At 35.8% G+C, this 25,700-nt stretch overlaps 1 protein-coding gene across 2 annotated transcripts in view; it reads right to left on the reverse strand.

The window, feature by feature from the left end:
* Positions 1-25,700, reverse strand: part of STAM2 (signal transducing adaptor molecule 2) — a 44,630-nt gene that overhangs the window by 9,841 nt on the left and 9,089 nt on the right. Inside the window, exons 2-11 of one of the 2 annotated variants that reach the window (XM_014782420.2) lie at positions 16,868-16,952; positions 15,257-15,332; positions 15,045-15,143; positions 13,962-14,108; positions 11,848-11,917; positions 11,065-11,251; positions 4,615-4,709; positions 2,216-2,295; positions 1,985-2,072; positions 943-997 (exon numbers count right to left, since the gene is read on the reverse strand). In XM_014782420.2, coding sequence (XP_014637906.1) covers positions 943-997; positions 1,985-2,072; positions 2,216-2,295; positions 4,615-4,709; positions 11,065-11,251; positions 11,848-11,917; positions 13,962-14,108; positions 15,045-15,143; positions 15,257-15,332; positions 16,868-16,952 — 982 coding nt within the window. Of the gene's footprint in view, positions 1-942; positions 998-1,984; positions 2,073-2,215; positions 2,299-4,614; positions 4,710-11,064; positions 11,252-11,847; positions 11,918-13,961; positions 14,109-15,044; positions 15,144-15,256; positions 15,333-16,867; positions 16,953-25,700 lie in introns of both variants that reach the window. The other variant, XM_087435207.1, reaches the window with a different exon arrangement.

Consider the following 25,700-nt stretch of genomic DNA (forward strand, 5'->3'; position numbering starts at 1 on the left):
AGCAAAGTAATAGATGTGTAAGTAGATATTTAGTGCTTTCTCCAAAATAAGAACAATAAAATATGATGAAACTACCACCATCATTTCATTAACTGCAACAGGGATTTATTTTTCATTTCTATAGAAAATACAAAGAATTTATAAAAAATGCCCCATGGAACAAAGAAAAAAATGCCCCATGGAACAAAGATTATAATCTTCAATGAGTAGAAAAAAATCTTGCTGCTACTACCCTTCTCTGGTAAAGGCAGATAAGAAGTAAGGTAGTTCCTGTTCTTACAGTAGTTCAATAAACAGAATATGGAAAGGGGTGACAATAGGACACTAAAGCCTTATCCCTTGTCTTCCATTCACTATGGCTTCTCCCCCTGACTTCAGATAGAAAGCTCCGAGGAATAAGAGAAGGGGGCAAAATTAAGTTGAAAGCTCAAAACCCTGAAAGTCTATCCTTCAGTGCTGATGCTATTCCTAAGGAAGAGTAAGAATAGGTGGCCTACAGAAATACGAGGAAGAAAGACAAGAGGAGAAGGTATGTGCTATGTGCGTTGGATTTAGCTTCACAAATACAAGAGAAATTTCATTTGAAAGTTTTACGAATACTTATCACATAACAAGAGAATGCTTGCCTAAGATCCCTATTCTCATTCTGTGCTCTATTCAACTTTATTCTTCATTACTCATTATCCCTCTCTTCCAGCCCAAATAAGACGACGAAGATTGGCACCATGAGAGTAAGAGTCCCTGATTTTACGTATACTATATTGCCATGAAAAGAAAATTGCTACCAAAATAAAAAGTACCACCTTGCTATTAGTTTCTAAGAGTTTTGGAAACTGAGAAACAATTTCAACAGATTCAACAGTTCCACAAAAACTCCCCAGTTTAAAGTTCTGCCAAAAACAAGAAAACTATACTTGTGACTCCCTGCGTGAAGAATCTCACCTATCAATCTCTTCAAGTTTTTCATCTATCATTGGACCCATCTGTTGGCAGACATCTGTAAATATAAAAATATTTTAAAACCTTAAAACTTAAACCAGTTTAAGTCAATTTCAACAATTTTTAACAATAGAGCACCAATATGCAACACCATGCATAATACAAAAAGAATTAAGTTTATGTTAGAGAAGGGATTATAAAAGACCTAATTTTAATGCTATTCAGCACCAATATTAATAGCATGGGACCAAAGGCAAAGTCCAAATCAAAACACAAATCCCACAACATTCTCTGGAAGTACTCAGTTTACAGACTGTGAAATTTGGAGTTATCTCAACATCTTAAAAATATCTAGAAAACTATTAGCTAAGTAAAATGAACTTGAGTCACAACGTATAAAATATATAATTATGTACATGTAATGAAAAATACATAAACATTTTGTGTAGTTCCAAATGTAAACACTGATACAATGAACAGTACAATATTCTATATTCATAGCCAGATTTTCTTCTAAAAAAAGACTGAAGAAGATTTATCCATTTATCACAGAGATTTTTCTCCCAAAAGATTATTTTAAAAAGGCATAAAAACATTTGTTTTAATTGTTTCAAATTTCTTGGAGACTCAAGACACATCAGGATGCATCAAATGACATTATAAAGTTAACACAGATCGTGGATAATTCTGACCTTTAAAATCATAGTACAAGAGAACTAAAGGAGGAATAAGAATTTCTAACATTTTGACTCAATTAATTTAATATGCTGTTATTTCTAATTCTGTCCTTTTTGGGACTGCAAATCTCTTCAGCCAATTTCACTAGTGGGCTTACAGAAAAACAAAGACTTCCTTCTTGAACAGGATAGACAGGTTTATAACCACACCTTCCAAGTAATACGTTTACTATTTTACTCTACTAGTCTGTTTCCCACCAGAGATTTCTATCTCTAGAAGCAAACACAAGGTAGAAGAAATTTAAGACATTATAAATAGCTAAAATATTAAATGACATTAAAATAATCCCTAACGTTCATCTAAGTACCTTCTAAGTCCAAGAGGTCCTGGGAGTCTGGTTTTGAATCTGCTGGATCTATACTCTGGAGTACCTGCAGGGCTCTATCCATCTTGTCCTAAAAAAGTAATAGGACACTTGAAAAACTCAAAAGAGTTTTAATTTCAATAAATATAAGAATTACTCTTTCTAAGCATTCTCAAGGATAATACATTTTAAAAGTCTTGATAGTTTAATTTTTAAACAAAAGAAGGACTCTACCTCATCTATATAAACAGGCTCAGGCTCTGATTTCTTCATTTCCTCCTCCTCATCTTCAATTACATTCAATTTGTCCAGAGCTGCTATGGAAACAAAGTAAACTTTAAGTTCCTCAGCATTTACTTTGGCATTTTAGTCATTAATTTTATAAATAGCCCGTGATCATCCATAAGAAAAAAAAAGAACACCCTTTAAACAGTCATCCCATTTCATAATCAATATACGTTATTACATATGTTCATTCATTCATACCACAAATACTTATTTAGTCCTCACCATGCCAGGCATTGTTCTAGGCACTGGAAATACACCAGAGAATAAAACAGACAAGAATCTCTGCCCTGATGGAACTTACATTCTAGTGGAACAAGCGAGTTCTATTAACAGAAACTCTTCTTATAGGCATTTTCCAGAAAACTGAGTGTTACCACCAGAGTGAATAAATATACAAGAGAGTAGAGTATTATCTAGTCAGCTAATTTCAGAGTTAAATCTATGAGCTCCTTCTACACTCTTTCCTTGCTATAAAAAAATGTATTTCCTATATAAACAAAATAAAGCAACACAAAACAAAACAAAAAATCTTTCATAAAGAGGCGAAAAATAATTTAAAAATATACATATCCAGAAAACTATTTAAATGTTCACTGGAATACTGCTATAATGTACTATACTTTAATAAAGTAAATTTTGGTAAAAATAAAATTACAATAAAAATCTACATAACCAAAGGATTTTTAAGTCCCAACAGTTAGCCACTTATTTCAAATACCTGGTTAACTTTCAAATATGTCCTAAGGAGCAGAACTCAGCATAACGTGAGGATATACCGAAAACCCAGAATATTTTTTACTTTTAAAACTACAGCTCAATCTCTCCAGCCTATGCCAAAGGGAAATTGTTATATAGGATCCCCGAGCATGTTCTATCAAGTTATTAAAAACAGTGTCTCTAATTTTCATATTTACTTACACAGTCAGACTAGAGGAATAAAAAGTATAGAGTGGTAGGCCAGACCCGTGGCTTAGCGGTTAAGCGCGTGCAATCTGCTACTGGCGGCCCGGGTTTGGATCCCGGGCGCGCACCGACGCACCGCTTCTCCGGCCATGCTGAGGCCGCGTCCCACATACAGCAACTAGAAGCATGTGCAACTATGACATACAACTATCTACTGGGGCTTTGGGGGGAAAAAAAAGGAGGAGGATTGGAAATAGATGTTAGCTCAGAGCCGGTCTTCCTCAGCAAAAACAGGAAGATTAGCATGGATGTTAGCTCAGGGCTGATCTTCCTCACAAAAAAAAAAAAAAAAAAAAAGTACAGATTGGCAAAGTACTCAGTATCCAAACAAGTATTCATCTCTCTCAACTTCATTTTAACTGAATGCCTCACTCTACCCATAAAAAGGTGATGTTACACATAATGCATAGAGCTTTCAATTTAAGTGCTTTCTCTAGAACTGGTAACGATTAGCATAGGTATGTCCTGCAGTGAGTCAGTACAAGTACATTGTAAAGGGAGACTGGCTGACTACAGAATCCTGGAGCTATCGCCTACTAGCCACATAACCCCTCAGCCTCAGTTTCCTTATCTGTAAGATGGAGTAACAAAAGTACCTATCTCACAGACTTGTGAAGATTAAAGGAAATAGTGCAAGCAAAGGACGTTGCACAATACCTGATAAATGAGTGCTCAAACACCACTGAGCTGTTTTATTTCTGATCATCACCATCATTAATACTATTATTAGCTGTTGTTACACTTAGCTCCCCCCACCTCCCGGCCTGCAGAACAAATGGAAGCTTTCTCTGCATGGTTGACAGCAGTGGAAGGGAACTTTCTATGGCTGCAAAACTGAGTGAAGGCCAGAGATCTGAACCAGGAACCTACTGTCTTGATTACGTTGCTTTATTATTGTCTCTAGTTCCCCAGGATCAAATCAAGGTAAGGAAAAGTCTAAAACTCAGGAATACTCCAAGCCCCTGTAATCACACTCGGCACTTGTCAACCAGCCCCACCCCCACCTCACTTCAATACTGTGGTTCAGTGATGAATAACACCAATATTCTTTGTACTGAACAGACACAAACTGCTTTGTAAACCATAATTAGGTTGATTTAAATATTTACATGGTCATCACAGATTATTTTATGCTTTATATGTAACTATGTACATTAATGCTCAAAAGATTTAAAATATCATAATAAGGAAATAATTTTTGGAATTGACCTGGGATAAGTTAACCCCTTAATTTAGTAAGAAGTAGGTTAAATTATATTGCCTATAAATAAGTGATTTAAAACAGGAATTAACTGCCAATCTACTTTACATTCAAAACTGAACCATAAAATTCAAGTGTAAAAAATTTTAATAGATTTAACCTTCCCTAAGATTTAACTTACCTGCCTCAGACTCTACGTTTAAATTAGTTGTTACAAAATTAGATGGGAAGAGTCCTATTCCTCTGTGATTTTCTCCTTTCCACCAATTGGCATCACTGAAAATACAGTACAAAAATGACACTTGTTCCTCTACATTTTAGTACATTACTATCAAGAGGAATTAAAATAAAAATTCAATTTAGCCTACTTTGAAAATACTAGTTCATATCCAACTATATTTAAAAGTAGTTCTTCTTAAACTTAATAAAAGATATAGAAAAGCACAAATAAAACAAACACCCATATTCCCATACTTAAATTTAGAATCAATTAGCAACTGGTCATATTTGATTCTCGGCTTTAAAAAAAATAAAACATTATAGATAACACTGAAGTCTCCTTTATCAACAATCCCAAGTCCCAACCCCACATCCATCCTATCACACCACCACCATAAAGCTGGTATGTAGCCTTCCTGCCAGTGTATATTTTATTCGTTTACATATATCTATAGCCAACTCAATAGATATAGATGTTAATCATTATAGACCTTTTTAATTTTATATGTTAATACTTTCAGATCTTCTTTATCCCTTTTAAATTAAAGATTCATCACATGAATGTGGTATATTTGATTTATCCATCCCCATTCAAATGGACATTTAGGTTATTTCTAGTCTTTCACCAGTAAAAAGACTAGGATAATGATCATTCTAGATTCTAGGTCACACATGCCACAATTCTCTTGGTTTATTCCCAGACATGATGAACTTGCTGGGCCACAGGATATAAGCATTTTTCACTTTACTAAATATTGCCAAATGTTCCCTAAAGTGGTTGCGGCAATTCACCATCCTCCTTCCCTCAGCAGCAAGAGGGAATGTCATTTCCCTCACACGAGTTAACTGTCCAAGCAACACTTGGTATCAGGCAGAAGGGAAATCCTATCTCACTGCTGGCTCATTTGCACTACCCGAGCATCCACATGTATTTTCTGGCCATTCAGATAGTCTCCTCCATGAACTGCTCCTTCACGTCTTCTGTCCATTTTCTTTTTCCACTGGATCATTTGTCTCTTTTCATAGATCTATAGGAGTTCTTTACATATTCTGGATACCAGCTGTTTGCCTGAATTATGCAAATACCTTCTCTCAAACTGTCACCTGTCTTTTAACATATGTTTATGGTTTCTTTTACGGCATGGTGTTTTTTGTTCCATGTAATCAAATTTAATAATCTTTTATGGTTTACACTTTTTTTTAAAGATTTTATTTATTTATTTTTTCCCCCCCAAAGCCCCAGTAGATAGTTGTATGTCATAGCTGCACATCCTTCTAGTTGCTGTATGTGGGACAAGGCCTCAGCATGGCCGGAGAAGCGGTGCGCGCCCGGGATCCGAACCCGGGCCGCCAGCAGCCGAGCGCGCGCACTTAACTGCTAAGCCACAGGGCCGGCCCTACACTTTTTTTTTTAAATCTTTATCTATCCTTGAACTCCTGAATCTAATCTCCTATATGCTCGTTCAATAATTTTAGGTTTCCTTTTTTATCCCTCTCCCATGTTAAGGTCTTTAATTCATTTCAAATGAAATTTTATGTACTGTGTGAAGCTGAATTTGATTTGTACTGTATAAAGAGCCATTCACCCCAGCAAAATTTATTGAATAGTACTTCATTTTTTCTACTGATTTATGATATCCTATCTTTCAAACAGCAAGCTGCTCTCTGTTCATGAGTCTATTTCTGGATCCCATTCTTTTGCAATAGTCTATATATTTATTTACTACAGCTTATTAATATGCCTTGATACTTGGCAGGGAAAGTACCCTCTCTCTGTTATTGTATACATTCACATTTCTATATTACTGTTCAAAATAAAACGTTCTTAAGTGCTCTGGAAAAAAGTCCTTTTGGGATTTTAATTGGAAATGCACTGAATTTATGCATTAATATGGGGAAAATTAAATCTTTCTAATATTAAAGTTTCTTCACCATAAACACTGTGTTTCTTTCTATTGATATTTATATAAATAAATATATATATTTATATTCTTTTATATCTTTCAAATAATTTTCTCCATAAAGTGCTTCCATATCTTTGTTAGGTTTATTTATTCCTAGATCATTTATAATTTTTGTTACTACTGAGAATGGCATTTTCTACTTTCTAAATAGTTGTGATTAAAGCATGCCACTGATTCTTGTATGCTGAGCTTATATCCAACAACTATGATGAACTTTTACCAGTTTTAATAGTTTGTCCATTGATTCTCTTGGACTTTCTATATGGACAATCATAGAATCTAGAAATGATAATTTTGTCTATTCCATTCCAAAAATTTTACTTATTAAGCAGGCATTCTTAAAGACAAAATTTCAGGATGAATTAACTTCTGATTCTGAAACATCATTTTATTTAAAAAGTACCAGAAAGATATGAAAGAACTATATATCATCCAAATTCTTAAAACCAGAAAATAGTTGCTATATTGACAGTTGTAAGATATCGTATCTGCTGATGTCTACTTAGGATAAGAAATTCTCTCTCTTTTATACAAATGCTTTTTTAAGTTGAACTTTCCATTTTAAAAAGGAAAGCTGAACTTAGAGGAATTTTTATATAAAACCAGAGAACCCAAACCTGTGAAATGGATGCACGGATTTTATTTGAACCTATCGACAATTTTATGCGGAGCCTTCCTTAGTGATCCTACTAATGAATGTTAATTTCCCTCCCAACCATTACTATAAACTCTTTGATGAAACATAAAAGTAGGAAAAACAACCAAAAGCCATGTCAAAACATGATGACTCCTTCCCAGCTCTAACCCAGCTCTATATTCTCTCCACTGACAACCAGTTGACTCTATGGAATATTAATGGCAAAAAACATTGTTCAATTTTAAATTCCTAAATTAAGGTAACTTGACACTGTAATTTTACATAAACTGATGATTTAAAAAAATTTAAATGCAGTATTTATATTTAGAGATTTTTATATTAAGAAAGAATACATCACAGCTGAGTGAAAAATGATGTAAGTGTAAGAGACATAAACTTTATCTTCAACAAACTGATATTCAGCTGACATTTATGAAAGCCTATCAAGGAAAAGATAGTGACAGCAGGCTAAGCACTTAAAGTTATAAAGATAATTAAGACAGTTTCTGCCTTCAAGAAATTTAAAATCTAGTACAGTATTTTTCAACCCTCACCTACCAACTAAGAACATGTTACCCTACTCTACCTTCTGGGATTCATTTTCTCCTTCCCCCTTCCTCCCACTCAGGGAAGTGCTGACCCTCTTCAGAATCAACTCATCTAGTAGGAGAGACACATGTAAAGAAGTAATTACAATACAGTATGAGACATGCAATCACTTATGTTCAGGGAGCTACAGCAGCACAGAGAGGGAACTCCTAACTCTACTGGGAACTACAGGCAGAGAAGGGTTTAAAGGCTTCTCAGAGGATGTAAAATCTGACATGGGTTTTGAAGGTTAAGTAGGCACCCACCAGGAGGAAAAGGAAATTAGGGCTATGGAGATAAAAATGACATTTGCCCTGCTGCCATTATGGATAAGCAGGAAAATAAAAGTACAAAGAAACAAAAAAACTTTGCACATGATATAAACAAAGAACAAAGTTATCCTGTCTCATTTTAGATCTCAAAATAAATGAAAACCTGAGCCTCTCCTTTAAGCTACTGATTTCTTATCTGCTGACTTTTGCAATGACAATGGCTGAAGATAAGTGATGCCCTTTATGGGTATGACAATCATCTGAGAAAAGTGCTATTTCTACCACAAACATACAAATAGTAAACCTGGAAACCTTGGTGATTTTGTGGGAGTCTTTTCCTTAAAATATCTGTTTTATTTTTCAATTTGGGGAGTTAATCCTTCTAAACTCTGGACTCCCTTGCAAATCTTCTTTGCAAGTAAAGTTCCTTTTCTTTTCTAAAGGCGTTTGTCTCTTTTGACAGGGCTTTCCAGGCAGAGAGAACAAATGTACAATGCCACAGAGGTCTAATCACAACATGGCATTTTTGGAACTGCAACAATTCCACTGGATTATTTGAAACAGTACATACAGAACAAATAAGGAGTGGTGAGATAAAGCTAAAAATGTAGAAAGTGAAAAGCTTTTTTGGTATACTGTTAATAAGAAATGTGTACCTTTTCTATCAGCTCAGTGTTTCATAAATAGAAGTCCAAGAATGATGTATTTTCTAGGGACTTCAAGTTCTATATGAGAAATTTTTAATTTTGTCCTTTCATTTCCACAGCAATATAGAAACAATGAACATAGTCACATTCTGGATCATCTAGATGACCCCCGCTCAACTTAAGATGGGGCCACTTAACTTTAGTACCCAAGTTTGCATTTGTGTTTTAAATCTCGCCAGTGATAACCAATCACCCAGAATGACATTTAACCTATACATGTTGATGAGCATGTCTATGGCAATTTTAAGACCGCTGTCATTTTGACGACAGGACACCCCAATCAAACTACGTATTGCATCATATTCATGTTGAATTCTCTCAACAGTTACAAAGAAAAAAGTTCTCTTTTGTAGTGATGTCTCAACTGAAAATAGTTTTATATGAGTCTAAGTTATTAATGAATTTGTGCTTTAATTAGACATCAGTGAAAAAGACACATGTGGCATAATAACATAACCCTTTACTCGCTGCAAGCCTGTAGACTGTAATATGTATATAATGCCACACGAACACCAATGACGTCAAGGGATACAGTATGTACAAAGGATTCACAACAGGAACAAAAGAAAAAGTCAGAGGAGAACTTAGTTATCACAGCACAGGGTAGTACAGACCTGCTGAAGATAAGTGAAGTTCCTGTGCCACTGATCAGTACTCTACTTACCTTGTGAGCAGCAATTTATTGCAGAAAATTTTCTTATTACCTAAAAGTAATGCTCAAAATTTGAACCTCAGAGCAAAAACTACTCATTTTGTAGTTTTGTTTCTATTTATTTTATAAATGTCTTTAATTTTGTAGTTGTATAAGAGTATCAGAAGTGCAAGCCCACGTTCTTTTGTAAATATTCTAACTAAAACTATACCACGAAGCCTGACATTTCTGACTGACAGTGTTCAGGCCCACACTACCTCTTCACCTTAACATCTATTTACTCTCCTTCAGGGATCATGTGCTCCACTCCAAATGATTAAACAAAAAACACAAACTTCTAAAGAAAAAAATGATTATTTTCTAAGTGAACATAGTGTTATCTTGACTACCTAAGAGATCTTCCTTTTCCTAGTCTCAATTTCTTGCAAAATTTTTCCTGTTCTGTGAAAATCACTCCAAGTTCACCTGAAATGGACCCCCTGAATAAGCCTTCTGTCCCAAATCCTTGCACCAGGTGCGAATCTGTTCTCTTCTGGACCTCAACATTGTCTGTTTCATGGAATTCACAATCTGCACTCCACATAATTTCCTGCATGGTAATTTTAACTCCTTTACTTTATTCTAGGTTTTATGAAGACAGATTTGTGCCTTCATTTTTTATTACAAACAGAACCTATTACCTAACATTTTCTCAGTAAATATTTACCGCAGCAAAGTGAAACCATTTTGTGTATCTACCCATTTAAAATTATGCTAGACTAATGCATCCTTACTAAGTTACAGTCCCGTGTCGCGTAACAATGGGGATATGTTCTGAGAAATGCGTTGTTAGGCAATTTCATTGTGCAAACATCACGGAGTGTACTTACACAAACCTAGATGGCAGAGCCTACCACACAACTAGGCTATATGGTACTAATCTTATGGGACCACTGTCGTATATGCGTTCCGTCATTGACCAAAATGTTGTTATGCAGCACGTGACTGTATTTATAATAGATACCAAATACATCTGTAATCCCTGTTCATAGCAACAAGCTGTTAGGTCTCACTCTTGCAAAATTTCATCAACCTTTTTAAAAAGCAAAGTAAAGAATAGAATTAGGCCCAATATACATAGATATAGTCTTTATTACAACTTTAAATGATAGAGAAATTGTAAGGGAGAGTACAGTAGCAGATTAAGAATTGGGGAGGAGCTGAGCATAGCTTTTGGTTGCTTTGATCAAAAGTAACATAGCTATATTTCTTCCTAAAGTTTTTTTGCCAGTAATTTTGGTATACACAACTCCCAACATAAATGCATTCAGATGACTGAATATTTGTTTCCCAATTGTGATAATCAACAATATTATTTAATACACCTTTTATTCAGACATAAAGAATACTTTACAACCAAATTTAACAAAAGAATATGAAACTCACATTACCTAGTCTAACTTTTATTGTAGATAAAAACAATTAAGATATGAAAAGGTTCTATTACGATTTAAATACACCAAAGTCAAAGAGCTGTATATCCAGGATTCTAAATTAAGGATATTATACTTAATAACTTCAAAATATTCCAAAAGTAAAGATTTAACACATACCTGTCATCCAAAACAATAATAATTTCACCATGTTTAAACGTGAGTTCATTGTCCTCAACGGCTTCAAAATCATATAAAGCTCTCACTTTCCTTGCAACTTTATTATTTAACTGAATATCTGCAGATGGATATAAGGGTTTTGTTTCTGTGTGCTGCTGCTTTTGCTCTTGCAATGATAATTCAATAGCTAGTTTGAAAAATTAAAATGCAAAAAACAAGATAGCCAGAATTAATTCTGATTTTTTAAAAATTTAAAAAGAAATATTAGATAATGTAATATTTAATAAGACTAAATCAAGTGAGTATTATATTTGTCCAATTACATGCTAAACAGTTAACTTTCTTGGGGAGAGGCGGGGCAGGGCAGAAAATGATGACATTTTTTAAAATAAAGTTTTTGCTCATTCCTTATTATCACAGTCTGTCATATACAGCAGCTATTATTTTTATAGCAAACAGATTGTGACATTATAATATGGGTAGCTTTCCATATAGGACAAGCCGTGAACATATTTCTGTGCTTGACTCATAACTTTGGCATTAAAGAAAAGGTGAAATGTAATCTCTCCAAAGGTAGGACATTAAATACATATTATTGACAAGGATTATGAATTAAAGTAATCTTATGTCAATTGTTTTCCCTTCTTTTCAGACCCTACCAATTTTTGGATTTGAGGCAAAATACTAAAAGTATACCCAGTTTTATTATAATTTTTATTTCAACAAAATGTTCTGGTAAGAATGTTTTAAGCAACACTAAATAACACATGCTTGATCATTTACCTTTAGCTATGTCTTCATCTTCTTTGTTTTTGTTCGATGACGTGCCATTCTTGGCAGCAGCTGAGACAGTCTGTAAATGTATGAGTGAAATGAACATAACTACCCTTTCAAAGAAAACACAAGCTCTATAATTACTCACACATGTTAATTAAAAAAACTGATATAACTAATAAGTTTCATTTAAAAGTGAAGTTCTTTACAATAATTTTAAGTAGTTGTTTTCAAATACTAAAATGAAACATCAGAATTCTCAAAACATTTTAAACTCACAGAGGGCACGAACTGGCTTACATTTTGCATAAATCTTAGCATCTAACACAGAACTTGGCATACAGAAAGTACTTAAATACGAATCTTTCCTGATTGCACTTCCTGATCTCAACTGTCCAAGGTCCTTATTCAGTGAGAGGTGCTATATTGCTACAGGCATAGAGCTACTCAAGAAGTGGCAGCAAGAAGCCATGATAATTACTGAAGAGAAGAGGAGAGAGGACAGAGACAGCAGGTGCAGTTCTTTTTTTTTTTTTTTTTTGTGAGGAAGATCAGCCCTGACCTAACATCCATGCCTATCCTCCTCTTTTTTTGCTGAGGAAGACTGGCCCTGGGGTAACATCGGTGCCCTCTTCCTTTACTTTATATGGGACGCCGCCACAGCATGGCCTGACAAGCGATGCGTCAGTGCGTGCCTGGGATCCGAACCCAGGCCGCCAGCAGCGGAGCGTGAACACTTAACCGCTACGCCACGGGGCCGGACCCAACAGGTGCAGTTCTTTTTTTTTTTTTTTTTTTAAAGATTTATTTATTTATTTTCGCCCCAAAGCCCCAGTAGATAGTTGTATGTCACAGCTGCACAGCTTTCTAGTTGCCGTATGTGGGACGCGACCTCAGCGTGGCCGGAGAAGCGGTGCGTCAGTGTGCGCCCGGGATCCGAAACCGGGCCGCCAGCATCAGAGAGCACGCACTTAACCGCTAAGCCACAGGGCCGGCCCAACAGGTGCAGTTCTAAGAACACGTGTTAAGCCCTCTTTCACTACTCATTGTGTTTGAATAGTAGTGGCTCTTAAGGCATAGCAGAGGACTAAGGAAGGTCATGCTTAAATTCAAAGGCATGGAAAACAGATGTTCAGGATTTTGAACCATCAACCAGTCCTTTAACATAGAGATTTTTAAGAATGACATGTAGAAAAGACAGAGAAGGAAAATACTTGCTTTTTGTTACTTCTAAGACTTTTATCCCAAAATTCTACCTTGAACCCTTAGGCCTGGTCAGCTATAAAGACTCTTTTTGGCTCTTTAGTTTACAGTCTAAAATAAAAAAATGTATAGTACTCCTCTTCGTCTCTTTCCCTAGCCCATATCCTCATATTAATTGGAGGGCAAGAGGCACTGAGAGCAAAACCGAAGATACAGTGTTTTTCTCCCACAGACCTAAATAAACAGCCCACTCTGTGACTCATTATCCCTGCCTCCACCTGGTCCTAATAAGCTATCCCCTATCTCCCCAGATAAATGTCTAATCTTATAGTTACACTCATCTTATATGTAAACCACTCACTCCAGGCATATTCTTGCTTCAACAAACAGGTCTTGAGCTTTCTCAATGCCATGGATTTGTTCATGTTACTCTCCAGATATGACCTCTTCACTCCTCTTACCTATTGAGATACATTCCAGTCTAAAAATTCCACTACCTCTTCACCTTCTTCACTATCCCAGTCTGTGGTTACCGCTCTCTCCCGGTATCTAGTCTTTGTACCCCTAATCCATATTTGTCACTTATAATTTAGTTATTTTTCACATGTATATAGCCACTCTTCAAATTTAAATTTGTTGAACATAAGGGCTCTCATACATCGATGCCTTTTGCATGACTCTAGACTTAGAGTAGCACTGAACAGATTATTTATGGCTGATTCACTTCTCAAAGTTCTGATATGCAAAGAAATTCACTCAACAATTAGAATGTCTACTAAATATAAGGCATTATGTTAGACAGGCACTTGGAGAGTGGAGGTGGGTAATGATGATTAAGACAGATCTTGCCTAGCTTTTACATAAGAAACATACCTTCCCAACAGCATAGGGTCAACCATGGGTCTGAATCAATCTCTTACCTGAGCACCTGCTGGAGGAAAAGTAATTCCTTCTTCTTTCATAGACTTAATAGTTGCAGATATTAGACTAAACTGAGGGTCCTTCTGAAATTCTTCTGACCACTCCACCATTAAAGATTTCAGTTTTTCACATACTTTAGGATGAGCCTTTTAAAGAAAAGGCAAAGGAAAAAGAAACCTACAGTTAAAGTAAGTACTTGACTTATTTAACAAAGAGAATTACCACCAAAATTCTCTTTAATTATATGAACATCAACAAAAGTCCAGCAATCTCTAACCTAGCTGAGTACTTGATAAATGCCTATTTACATTTTAAGATACAGCTGTTTCTTGCAAAATTACCCTTTTGAACATCAATTTCTAAGTCTTATTATAATGACAACAAATCTTTTATATTCAAAGATTATTTCTTCTCTGTTTTCTTAATATTCTCAATATTAGATTAAACTTTTTATATCAACTGAACTAAAATTCTGGGGTTTTTGCCACAAATAGCATGAGAATGGTGCTTCAGAATTTCTATCGCAAAGAAATCAATAACAACAGCCCTATCATGAAGACCCCTTCCACCCTGCTCTAAAATAAGGCCTCCTTTGCTCACCATCTCCAATGGGAATCAGTACAGAAGGGTGGTTAGTTTGGGCTCTGGAGTCACAGAAACCTGGATCTGAACCTCAGCCATGCCACTTACTAGCTTCATGACCTTGGACAAGTTACTTAACTTCTCTCTAAGCCTCAGTTTCCACATCTATAAAATATGAATGACAAGAGAATCTAACTTCTAAGGGTTGGTAAGAGCATTAAACAAGATCGTACATGTAAAATGCTTAAAGCAGTGACTGCTTATTAACCCACAATAAAGATTAGTTGTTTTCACTCGTATCTATGCTTTGGGGAGGAAAACAGTTTTTGGTGCTACAAATGAAAACATCAAATTTTAGAACAGGAAGTATATTTTATTTCAAATTTATCTAAAAATGATTTCATTTATAATACAATTTTATTAATGCTATATATAGTTAAAATGATATACAGTATAAGTATTTTTAAATGACTTAAATTTCTTCTCTTTTTAAAATTTACCTTATTTTTTATCACAGCACGTACTTCTGTTGCAAAATCACGGGAACATACTTCTAAATGAAATAGCTTTCCACAGTTTGCCACACAAGCCCCAAGAAGCTATTAATTAAAATAAAAATCAATATACAAATGTTGAGATATATCTTACTTAACTTACTGAAATAAATACACATTTAAAATTTGAGTCAAATAATAACACGACTTTTACTTACAGTTAACGCCTGCAGAGCAACATGCGGAACCTTATGATTTACCCTTTTCATTATGGCTTTTAGGCAATCTTTTGCTCTAAAAAAAAAAGGAAGAAGGTTAAGTATTCAGAATTTCAATTCAAACCTTAAAAATATAAGGTTATTCTACTACCAAGTAACTTTAAATTTAAAAATAAAATCCTCAAACTTCACTTTGTTAAAGGAATAAATCTATAAAATAATTTTATACAATCTTTTGCTCATAGACTTGTAGAATTTTAAAAAAAAAGCTTGTTGCGAAGGTTGTATATTCCAAAATCAAGAGCCAAATCATTTCAAAGGTCAGTCAACATAACAGAACTGTATCATAAATTATCTTTTCATTTCATAAGACAGACTTAGCTTTCAGACAGCAAATTCTTATCTTGAAAAAAACAAACCAGTAAGATATATAGTCATAAAAGATTTAATAATAAACATGCATGAATGTACTTTGAAAAGCTGTAATATTAAAACAAATGCTTTCATCAGTGTTCTAAACTATAATCGATCAGGTCAGTTTAATTGCTGCATTCTCCCTCAAAAGCACCCTTTTTTATATTAACTTTTTTCATTATGATGTTATTATATTTACCTATTCATTTTTTTTTCAATTAATTCCTACCCCAGTTTTTTTTTTTTTTTTGAGGAAGACAGGCCCTGAGCTAACATCTGTTGCTTCCTCCTTTTTCCTTTTTTTTTTCCCTCCCCAAAGTCCCAGTAGATAGTTGTATGTTATAGTTGTACATCCTTCTAGTTGCTCTATGTGGGACGCCACCTCAGCACAGCTTGATGAGTGGTGCGTAGGTCCGGGCCCACGATACGAACTGGCAAACCCCGGGCTGCTGAAGCGGAGCACACGAACTTAACCACTATGTCACCAGGCCAGTCCCCTTATTCATTATTACTTTTTTTTTTTTCCTGAGGAACATCAGCCCTGAGCTAACATCCATGCTAATCCTCCTCTTTTTGCTGAGGAAGACCGGCTCTGAGCTAATATCTATTGCCAATCCTCCTCCTTTTTTTTTTTCCCCAAAGCCCCAGTAGATAGTTGTATGTCATAGTTGCACATCCTTCTGGTTGCTGTATGTGGGACGCGGCCTCAGCATGGCCGGACAAGCGGTGCGTCGGCGCGCGCCCGGGATCCGAACCCGGGCCGCCAGCAGTGGAGCGCACGCACTTAACCGCTAAGCCACAGGGCCAGCCCACCCCCTATTCATTATTGAAAGGCTTTTTCAGTATATTACCTATTATATTATTTATCTACTCGATTATTAATTAAAAGGCTCCCATACATGTCTAAGTCACAGAAGAATTCACTAAATAATTACCCTATTCATTGTTAACATGTGTCCCTATTGTGTCAAGGCTTTAATTATGTATTTTAACATATCTCAGGTTTTCAGTCGAACTCTTTTCCAACTGTTCTTTCAGGATAATGCTAATCCCATAAATCCAGCCACCAGGATCTCTTTACTTTTATCCCCCAAAAGTACTTAGTAAAATCCCATTTTCCTTTCAAAATTACATCAGGAAAAGAGACACAGGTTATTAAGCTCCTAGACATTCACTGGGCACGACTGGGCATCTTACCCATTAGGAGTGCTTCCAACTTTGTCACATATGTCCATAATAAGACTCCAATCTTCCGCAGTGTTGTACTCATTTGTGGCTTTTTCTATAAGATATCAGCATATACAAAAATTAGGACATGTCTTATGTAACACTAAAATATCAAGAAAGACACAATAGTTAAGAAGCCCTATCTTTTCTTTTGCCAAATATAAAAGAACTACAAAAAAACTTCAGAAGACAGAGTATACTTTTACTAATTTCAATTTTAAACTGTATAATTAAATGAATTAAATGTTCTAAGATACACCAATAAAATGTCCTCTAAATAGCTTATAATACTAAATAGATTACAAATTATCAAAAATCCTATCCAATTCTAATTTGGAAGAAAGCCTTAAAAATGTGTCATTATATAAGAAAACATGGATTAAACTATTCACTGAAGCATTGTTTTTAAGAGCAAAAGAAAAATGGATTAATAAAATACAGTAAATTCATACAATGGAATGTGAAAATGAGTTATACAGAATTAAATGTACAAAAATGTATAAATCTCAAAATGTAATGATTTGTTTTGGCTTATGCTGAGTTAAAAAAAGCTAACAGTAGAATATATAACATTCACATGAACTTTTTAAACAGCTTTATTGAGATATAATTCACATCCCAATATAATTCACCCATTTAAAGTATACAATTTAATGTTTTTAATATATTCATAGGATTGTGCAACTATCACCAGTATGTAATTTTAGAACATTTTCATCACCCTAAAAAGAAATCCATACCCACTGGCAGTCACAGTCCATTCTCCCTCCATATTCCCCACCCTAGACAACCCCTAATCTACTTTCTGTCTCTACAGGGTCTTATTCTGGACTTTTCATATAAATGGAATCATGCAATAGGGGGTCTTTTGTGACTGGCCTCTTTTATTTAGTATAATGTTTTCGAGGTTCATCCATGTTGAAGCAGGTATCAGTACTTCATCTCTTTTTATTGCTGAATAATATTTTATTGTATAGATATGCTTCATTTTATTTATCCATTCACCAGCTGATGAACATTTGGGTGGTGTTTTTTAACTTTCTGACTAATATGAATAATGCAATGCTACTATGAACATTTGTGTACAAGTTTGTGTGTGGACGTGTTTTCATATCTCTTCGGTATATACCTAGAAGAATTGCTCAGTTGTACAGTAACTCTATGTTTAATGTTTTTAGGAACTGGCAAACAGTTTTCCAAAACAGCTGCACCATTTTATATTCTCATCAGCAATATATAAATGTTTCACATAAAGTTTTAAAACACTCAAAAATACACTGTATTTTCTAGAGATACATAGGTAATAAAAATATTAACGTATGCATGAGAATAATAAACATCAAACTGGTTGTGGATGGGGGTCAAAATGGTACACAGGGGCTTAACTGTATTTTTAAAATTTTGTTTTAGTTGTATAGTGAATATCCAGAGAGTCTTTATTTTATTCTCAGCACATTTTTGTGGTCTGAAATATTTCATGATTAAAATAAAAATTAAAAAGTAAATTTTTAAAAAGGATGATCAGAGGGGCCAGCCCGGTGGCGCAAGTGGTTAAAGTGCGCGCGCTCTGCTGCGGTGGCCCGGGGTTCGCCAGTTCAGATCCCAGGCGCACACTGACGCGCCGCGTGGCAAGCCATGCTGTGGCGGCGTCCCACATAAAGTGGAGGAAGATGGGCACGGATGTTAGCCCAGGGCCAGTCTTCCTCAGCAAAAAAAGAGGAGGATTGGTACATGTTAGCACAGGGCTGATCTTCCTCACAAAAAAAAAAAAAAAAGGATCAGAATATACTGACAATTATGTTGCTTCTTTTACTCTACTACTTTTACAAAATTTCAATATCAAAAGATACGATTTTTTTGCGGCTAATATAGAAGAGTGAGGATATAAAAATTACCACTTTAGAAACATTTTCTTCATGCCTTTTCCTCTTTTAATAAATATATCCTATAATTTCAGATATAGCCAAACCTGGGTACTATATACATATAGGCTTATCACAGGGATAAGCAGGAAGAATGGCAGGAATCTAGAGTAGTTCCTTTTTTAAAGGCAAGATATAATAAAGAAGCTAAAAAATAAACAGGCTTATTAGCAAACAGTCATACTTCACAAGTATGAAAGAGAAATACAGAATCCAGTTAACCTCAGCTAAATGCTGGAACTCACTTTTAAAAACCAGGCAAATTTCCTAACACTATTTATGGATATAAAGCAACTATTTTGACATATGAGATGAAATGACAAGCCAGAGATTTTAGAAAAGTAATATATTTTTGCCTACCATAAGTTCTAGACTCAACCACCAAGCTATGTAGGTGGAAACATATCTACTCAAGTCCAGCTTTTTCCCTTGTACAAAGATGACTAATTCTTCTACACGGAAAGTCAGACCAGGCTGTAGCTTTTCGAGGTTTAAAATTCTTAACTATTTCTTAATTACATATCTAATAAATTCAGTGAATTCCCAAGTACAGAGAAGAAAAAAACTCCTAATTCTACTACCCTCTTTTAAAACTGTGATGCATATCTTTCCAGACTTTTTCTCTATAGGTATATGGAAAAACAATAAAAATGTATGTAGGGCCGGCTCCATGGCTTAGCGGTTAAGTGCGCGCGCTCTGATGCTGGCGGCCCGGGTTCGGATCCCGGGCGCGCCCCGAGGCACCACTTCTCCGTCCAACGCGAGGCCGAGTCCCACGTACAGCAACTAGAAGGATGTGAACCTATGACATACAACTATCTACTGCGGCTTTGGGGGGCAGAAAAATGAATAAATAAAATCTTTAAAAAAAAAAAAAAAAATGTATGTAAAACTAAATAAAACAGGATCATAGGTATGAGGTATCCAAAGAGAGCACTCAAACACTGAAAATCCCTTCCCTGCCAAAGTTATAAACAAGTTGAGAAACAACACAAAGAATGAAATATCACTGTTATTACTATTAGAAGCATTAGGTGTACTGGACAAATGCACTTGCTAATAGTGAACACAGAGGTGGGCACGCCTTAGCACTAGACAGGGGCAGACCTCTCCCTGCAGGGGTAGGCCCTGCACCACTTACTCCATAGACAAGGAGATGAGAATGGCTCAATGGCTGTGGAAAGACTAGCTAGCTCCTGCATGGACAAGGGGCATCATTAGGGCCAAGTACTCTCAAATTTACCAATCAGATAAGTCATTACACCAAGGATGAAGTGAATAAAGGAGCAGGGGCAGACTCAGGGTGACACTAATGGAACTCCTGTCTCAGGAAGGAAACTTCAGGGGTAGAGAAAAAGTATTTCCCACTAATATTGTGATTATACTAAATGTATCATTTCCTAACCTGCATTTCCACTTATCATAAACATCTCTCCACATTCATAAATATACATCTATACCAATATTTTTAACAGCTGCATGATGTACCATTATATACAGAATGGCCACAAAGCGCCTATACAAGCTAGTGAGAAGTTATCAGCAAACTGTGGTTCTAAATCCAGCAAGTACTCAGCCTGTCTTCTTTGCTATACTCACTGGTATCATTCATATTGATACCCCACATAGAATAACTACAAAATAATTAAAAGAGGTCTGGATTTCACGCATAGGCCCTTCTGTAGATGTTTCACAGCATAAATAATCTTATCTACCATCTGTCTCTGCCATCTCTCTCCCTCCCCTCAACCCCTAGAATAAATGTAAGCTCCATTATGGCAGGAATTTTTTGGCTTTGTTTTGTTCACTATTATTATTTCTAGTGCATAGAAGAGCACCTGGGGCACACAGTAGGTACTCAGTAAATATTTGTTCAATGAATGAACAATGCTGGTTGCTCCTCCATATCCTATTACCCTGGTAAAATGGCTGCAATGTAGGAAACAACAGCAGAGCTTCTGAGTTATATATATATACACACACAACTGAGTTACATAACTTTCTAAAAAAGCTTTTATGATGCCCAGTGTGGTCCCAGTGAAGTCTGTGCAAAGTTCTGGACCAGCAAGAGCTTCAAGGCTGAGCAGACAAAAATCTAAGGGACTGCACAGGATCAAACTTCAATAGCAACACCACGTGGCAACAAAAGCGAACAACATTAGTGGGCTTGTGAGGTTCCAATTCTCTGCTTGTTTACCACAGAGGAATGACAATATCTTTGTGAGTCTCAACCAAGAGAAGGGTAAGTGGGGAAGGGAATGCCTCAAGAGGGAGGCAATGGACTTCTTGTACTGTGATATATAGGTGACTAAGTCTTGAACCTGAAGAGCAAATCATACATATTACACATGACTTGCCAGCTTCATGCTCATCTTTTCTCTTTGGTTATGATGGGGTTTTGTTTGTGCTATACAGATCTATCATTCTTTCTTTTTATAGTATCAATTGACACAGTGTTTAGAACTACCTGAAGATTAAATATTCACCCATATTCTCTTTTGTATATACAGTTATGCGTTCCTTAATGACGGGGATACTTTCTGAGAAATGCATCGTTAGGCGATTTCATCATTGTGCGAACATCATAGAGTGTACTTACACAAGCCTAGATGGCATGGCCTACTACACACCTAGGCTATATGGTACTAATCTTATGGGATCACCATCATATACGGAGACTGTCATTGACCGAAACGTCGTTATGAGGCTCTGTGCATTATTTCTTTTTTACAGGTAAATCTGTAGTCTCTCTGGAATTTCATTTGGACATAGTGTGAGGCAGGGACAGAAAAATATTTTTACAATTTGTTTGTCAGTATTTCCAACATCTTAGAACCTATCCTTTCCTCTTTGATCTGAGAAGCCAGCATCATCAATTACCAAATTTTGCCAGTACACGTGTATGAGTACAAACACATACAAACATACACACACACACAGACACACACCCCCCGAGTTGAGTCTGATTGTGGACCATCTAATAACCTACCTATTCCTGCTAGAATTCAACTTTTAATGATTATTTTTTCAATTTTGGCCACGTGATACACAATTAAATGTGAAGCCTATTCAATACTCTCAAAAACTCTTCCAACGATTTCAAAAATATCTAAACGGTATTTTTTACTTGATTTAATTTTGATAGAAAATGGGAAAATCCTGATCTAAATACTCTATCCAGCATAGTTTACTCTCTACAAATAGGACTCACAATTACTCTTTTTAAAAAGTATAAAATCTGAAGACTTTATAATGGCCTGCCAAAAAGGATTTCATTTTTCAAGTGAACTAAATAACAGTTAAATTATGTACTTAGGAGTATTTTAAACTCCTGGGAAATTTTAAATATAATAATTAAGGAACCATTCTTTTATAGCATGTCACTTTGCCTACTGTTGGGGCCGTATCTCACATTATCCTGTGTCAAATGCATAGAGGGGAAGAGAGTTAAAAGAGCCCTCCTGGGGTCTAAATGCTAAATTTTCAGGGTTTGGTGGGTGTAAGTCATAACATTTCATCGCCAGGTTTTGATTTGTACATAGACAGCCTCAAGTACACAATGAAATACTTCAGAAAGATTCTAACAATATTATAAAGAATCATTCCATCAATACTTATAAGGAACAAAAAGGTGCCCCCTCTACACAGTACATTATGTTCACTATACAGCTTTAAAAGGAATTCAAGTCTACCCATAAAACTTTTAATAAGATGGGCTCTATCAGTAATAAAAAAAATTATATAAAACAAGAATGCCCACAAGAGATCTGGAAAGCTCCTCCTACTATGTTTGGGAATAAAAACTCATGAGTGGTCTGCTTCCAACCATGACAGAGTATCTGCTATTTGCAGATTTGCTATTCTACCAAAAACAAGTGTAAAACAGGCCAAAACATATGAGGCAACTGTGTTCAGAAAATGAATAACAGGCAGTGCAGGTCTGAGATCTTTGAGGGAAGGCAAATAAAAAGTGAGCCTCATGATGGCCCCAGCTTTCTGCCTGGGAACACTTTCCTGTCTCAACACAAGGAGAATCAGCCCAAATAGAACGGCTGGGGGACAGAGACCACATTTCTGAGCACAGGGATTTTCTGTGGTTCCTTGGTCAAGGGCTAGGCTACACACACACACAGGGTTAGGCTCTACGAGGTCTAGCAGAGATCACCTACTATGGAGCTGCTGGGAGTCTTTGGAGTTCCTGCCTGTTATGGACTGAATGTTTGTGTCCCCACAAAATTCATAAGTTGAAGCAAGCCCTAACCCCCAGTGTTGCTGTATTTGGAGACTGGGCCTCTAAAGAAGTTATTAAGGTTAAATAAGGTATAAGGATAGGGCCCTGATTCAACTGGATTAGTGTCCTTATAACGAGAGACAGCAGAGAGCTCACTGTCTCTCCACACATTCACAAAGAAGCCATGTGAACACACTATGAAAAGGCAGCCATCTGCAACCCAAGAGGAGAGCCCTCACCAGACACCTATTCTGCTGGGACCTTGATCTTGGACTTCTATCCTCCAGACCTGTGAGAATACAAATTTGTTGTTTAATCCACCTAGACTATGGCATTTTGTTATGGTAGCCCAAGCAAACTAATACTACACCCAACTAGAGTAGAGAGAACATTTCAGCCATTCAGTTGAAACCCCAAAAAGGCCACACCTTAGGCGTAAAGACTCCCTAGAATTTAGTTCAATATCGAAATAGGCCTGTCTCACAAAGAAAACCAAGCCTGACAAAAACCTAGAAGATCCTCCAATAATATAACTACCTGACAGAACAAAACTCAACAATAAAGGAAGACAAGATAATCTAGCCTCCTTACAAAGAATAATCACAATGACCAGCATAATATAAAAAATTATCACATATGCAAAAAAGTGTCTCACAAAATAAAAATAATCAACAAAATAGCATAACTCAAACGTGAGAATTAGCAAAAAAGTACTTTAAAGCAGGTATTACATATTTCTTCAAGAACTTAAAGCAAAAGATGGTCAAAAGTGAGTAGATGGTGAGTGTTCAGCAGAGAAATAGGAACTATAAAAATGGAATTTCTAGAACTGAAAAGTACAACATCTCAACTAAAAAATTTCACTATATGGGCTTAAAAGCAGATTGAAGATCGCAGGAATAGAGTTAATGAACATGAAGAAAAGTCAATAGAAGTCATCAAATTTGAAGAACAGAGGAAAAATTTTAAAAAACTGAATAGAGTCTTAGTTTTTTGAACTTGCTATGTAACAAATTACTGCAAATTAGTGGTTTAATACACCATCTATTATTAGCTAATAGTTCTGTAATTCAAAATCTAGGCAGGCTTGGCTGGGTTCTAGGTGCAGGGTATTACAAGGCTTATTGTTGGGGAATTGGTGTTATTTAACTAAAACATGATAACTAAATTCATGCATTTGGAACTTTGCAAAGTGAGAACTGACTGTACATTAAAGCAGAGTTTAAATCTTTCTTCAAATGCGCATGGAACTATCAAACACTGGAAATAATCTAGGACAATATACACAGTATATTCTCTGAATACAATATATTTTTATTAGACCAAATGTAATACCCAATCGTAGGGAAATTAACAATCAAGATATATAAATAATTAAGACTATAACAGAAGGCAATATAAAAACTTATTATAATTAGGATACTACATATCAATATCTTGGGACATGACAAAAGCAATGGTTAGATCTTAGAGGAAAAACTGCTTTTTATGTATTAAAAAAACTATTTTTATACCTTAAAATTATAGAAGAACAGGGAAAAATTGGCAAAAAAATTTTTTTCAGTAGCAGAAATAAACTAGAAAACATAAGGCCAGCCCGGTGGCGCAAGCGGTTAAGTGCGCACACTCCACTGCGGCAGCCTGGGGTTCGCCAGTTCAGATCCCGGGCGCGCACCAACGCACCACTTGTCAGGACATGCTGTAGCAGCATCCCATATAAAGTGGAGGAAGACAGGCACGGATGTTAGCCCGGGGCCAGTCTTCCTCAGCAAAAAAAGAGGAGGGTCGGCAGATGTTAGCTCAGGGCCGATCTTCCTCACAAATAAATAAATAAATAAAAATAAAAATAAACTAGAAAATGTAAAGCAAATAAATGAATAGAGGGCCGGCTCCGTGGCTTAGCGGTTAAGTGCGCACGCTCTGATGCTGGCGGCCCGGGTTCGGATCCCGGGAGCGCCCCGAGGCACCACTTCTCCGTCCAACGTGAGGCCGAGTCCCACGTACAGCAACTAGAAGGATGTGAACCTATGACATACAACTATCTACTGGGGCTTTGGGGGGAAAAAACTGAATAAATAAAATCTTTAAAAAAAAAAAAATAAAAAATAAATGAATAGAATTCACTTTGGTATCTAACAGAAAACCACAGCTGACAGCTTCTACTGAAGATATAAAAATGTTCTTTCTTTGGACCAATTCATTATAAACTAAATAACTATTTGAAAAGGTAGGAGAGCCAATTTTTCCTAGTTTATAAATAAATCACACATGTTGACACTATTAAAATAATTATATATACTTGTCATTAAGTTTCCAGACCACACAATTCTTGTGTAGTCATTAAATTTAGATTAAAACACATAAATGCCCAATACCTCAACCTGATAGATATAAATATTTCACCTCCCTCTCTGACTCCAATGACAACAACCATACTTAGCATTCTAGAGTACTTGGGTTTAGCATACATTTTCTCATTTAATCCCCCCCCATTTAATGTTTTGATATGTTCAAGTAAATTTTTATTGATGCAAATCTTCAGTTTACTGGGGAAAGCAGTAATATAAATTCTACTTTAAAATACACTGTTCGTTATCTCCTAAAATGAAAACCTACTTACAGCTCTGAGTACTGAATGAAAGGTAATAAT

The sequence above is a fragment of the Ceratotherium simum genome, chromosome 9 (genome assembly GCF_057802395.1).
Source record: "Ceratotherium simum simum isolate JZ-2026a chromosome 9, ASM5780239v1, whole genome shotgun sequence".
Classification (NCBI taxonomy): Eukaryota; Metazoa; Chordata; class Mammalia; order Perissodactyla; family Rhinocerotidae; genus Ceratotherium; species Ceratotherium simum.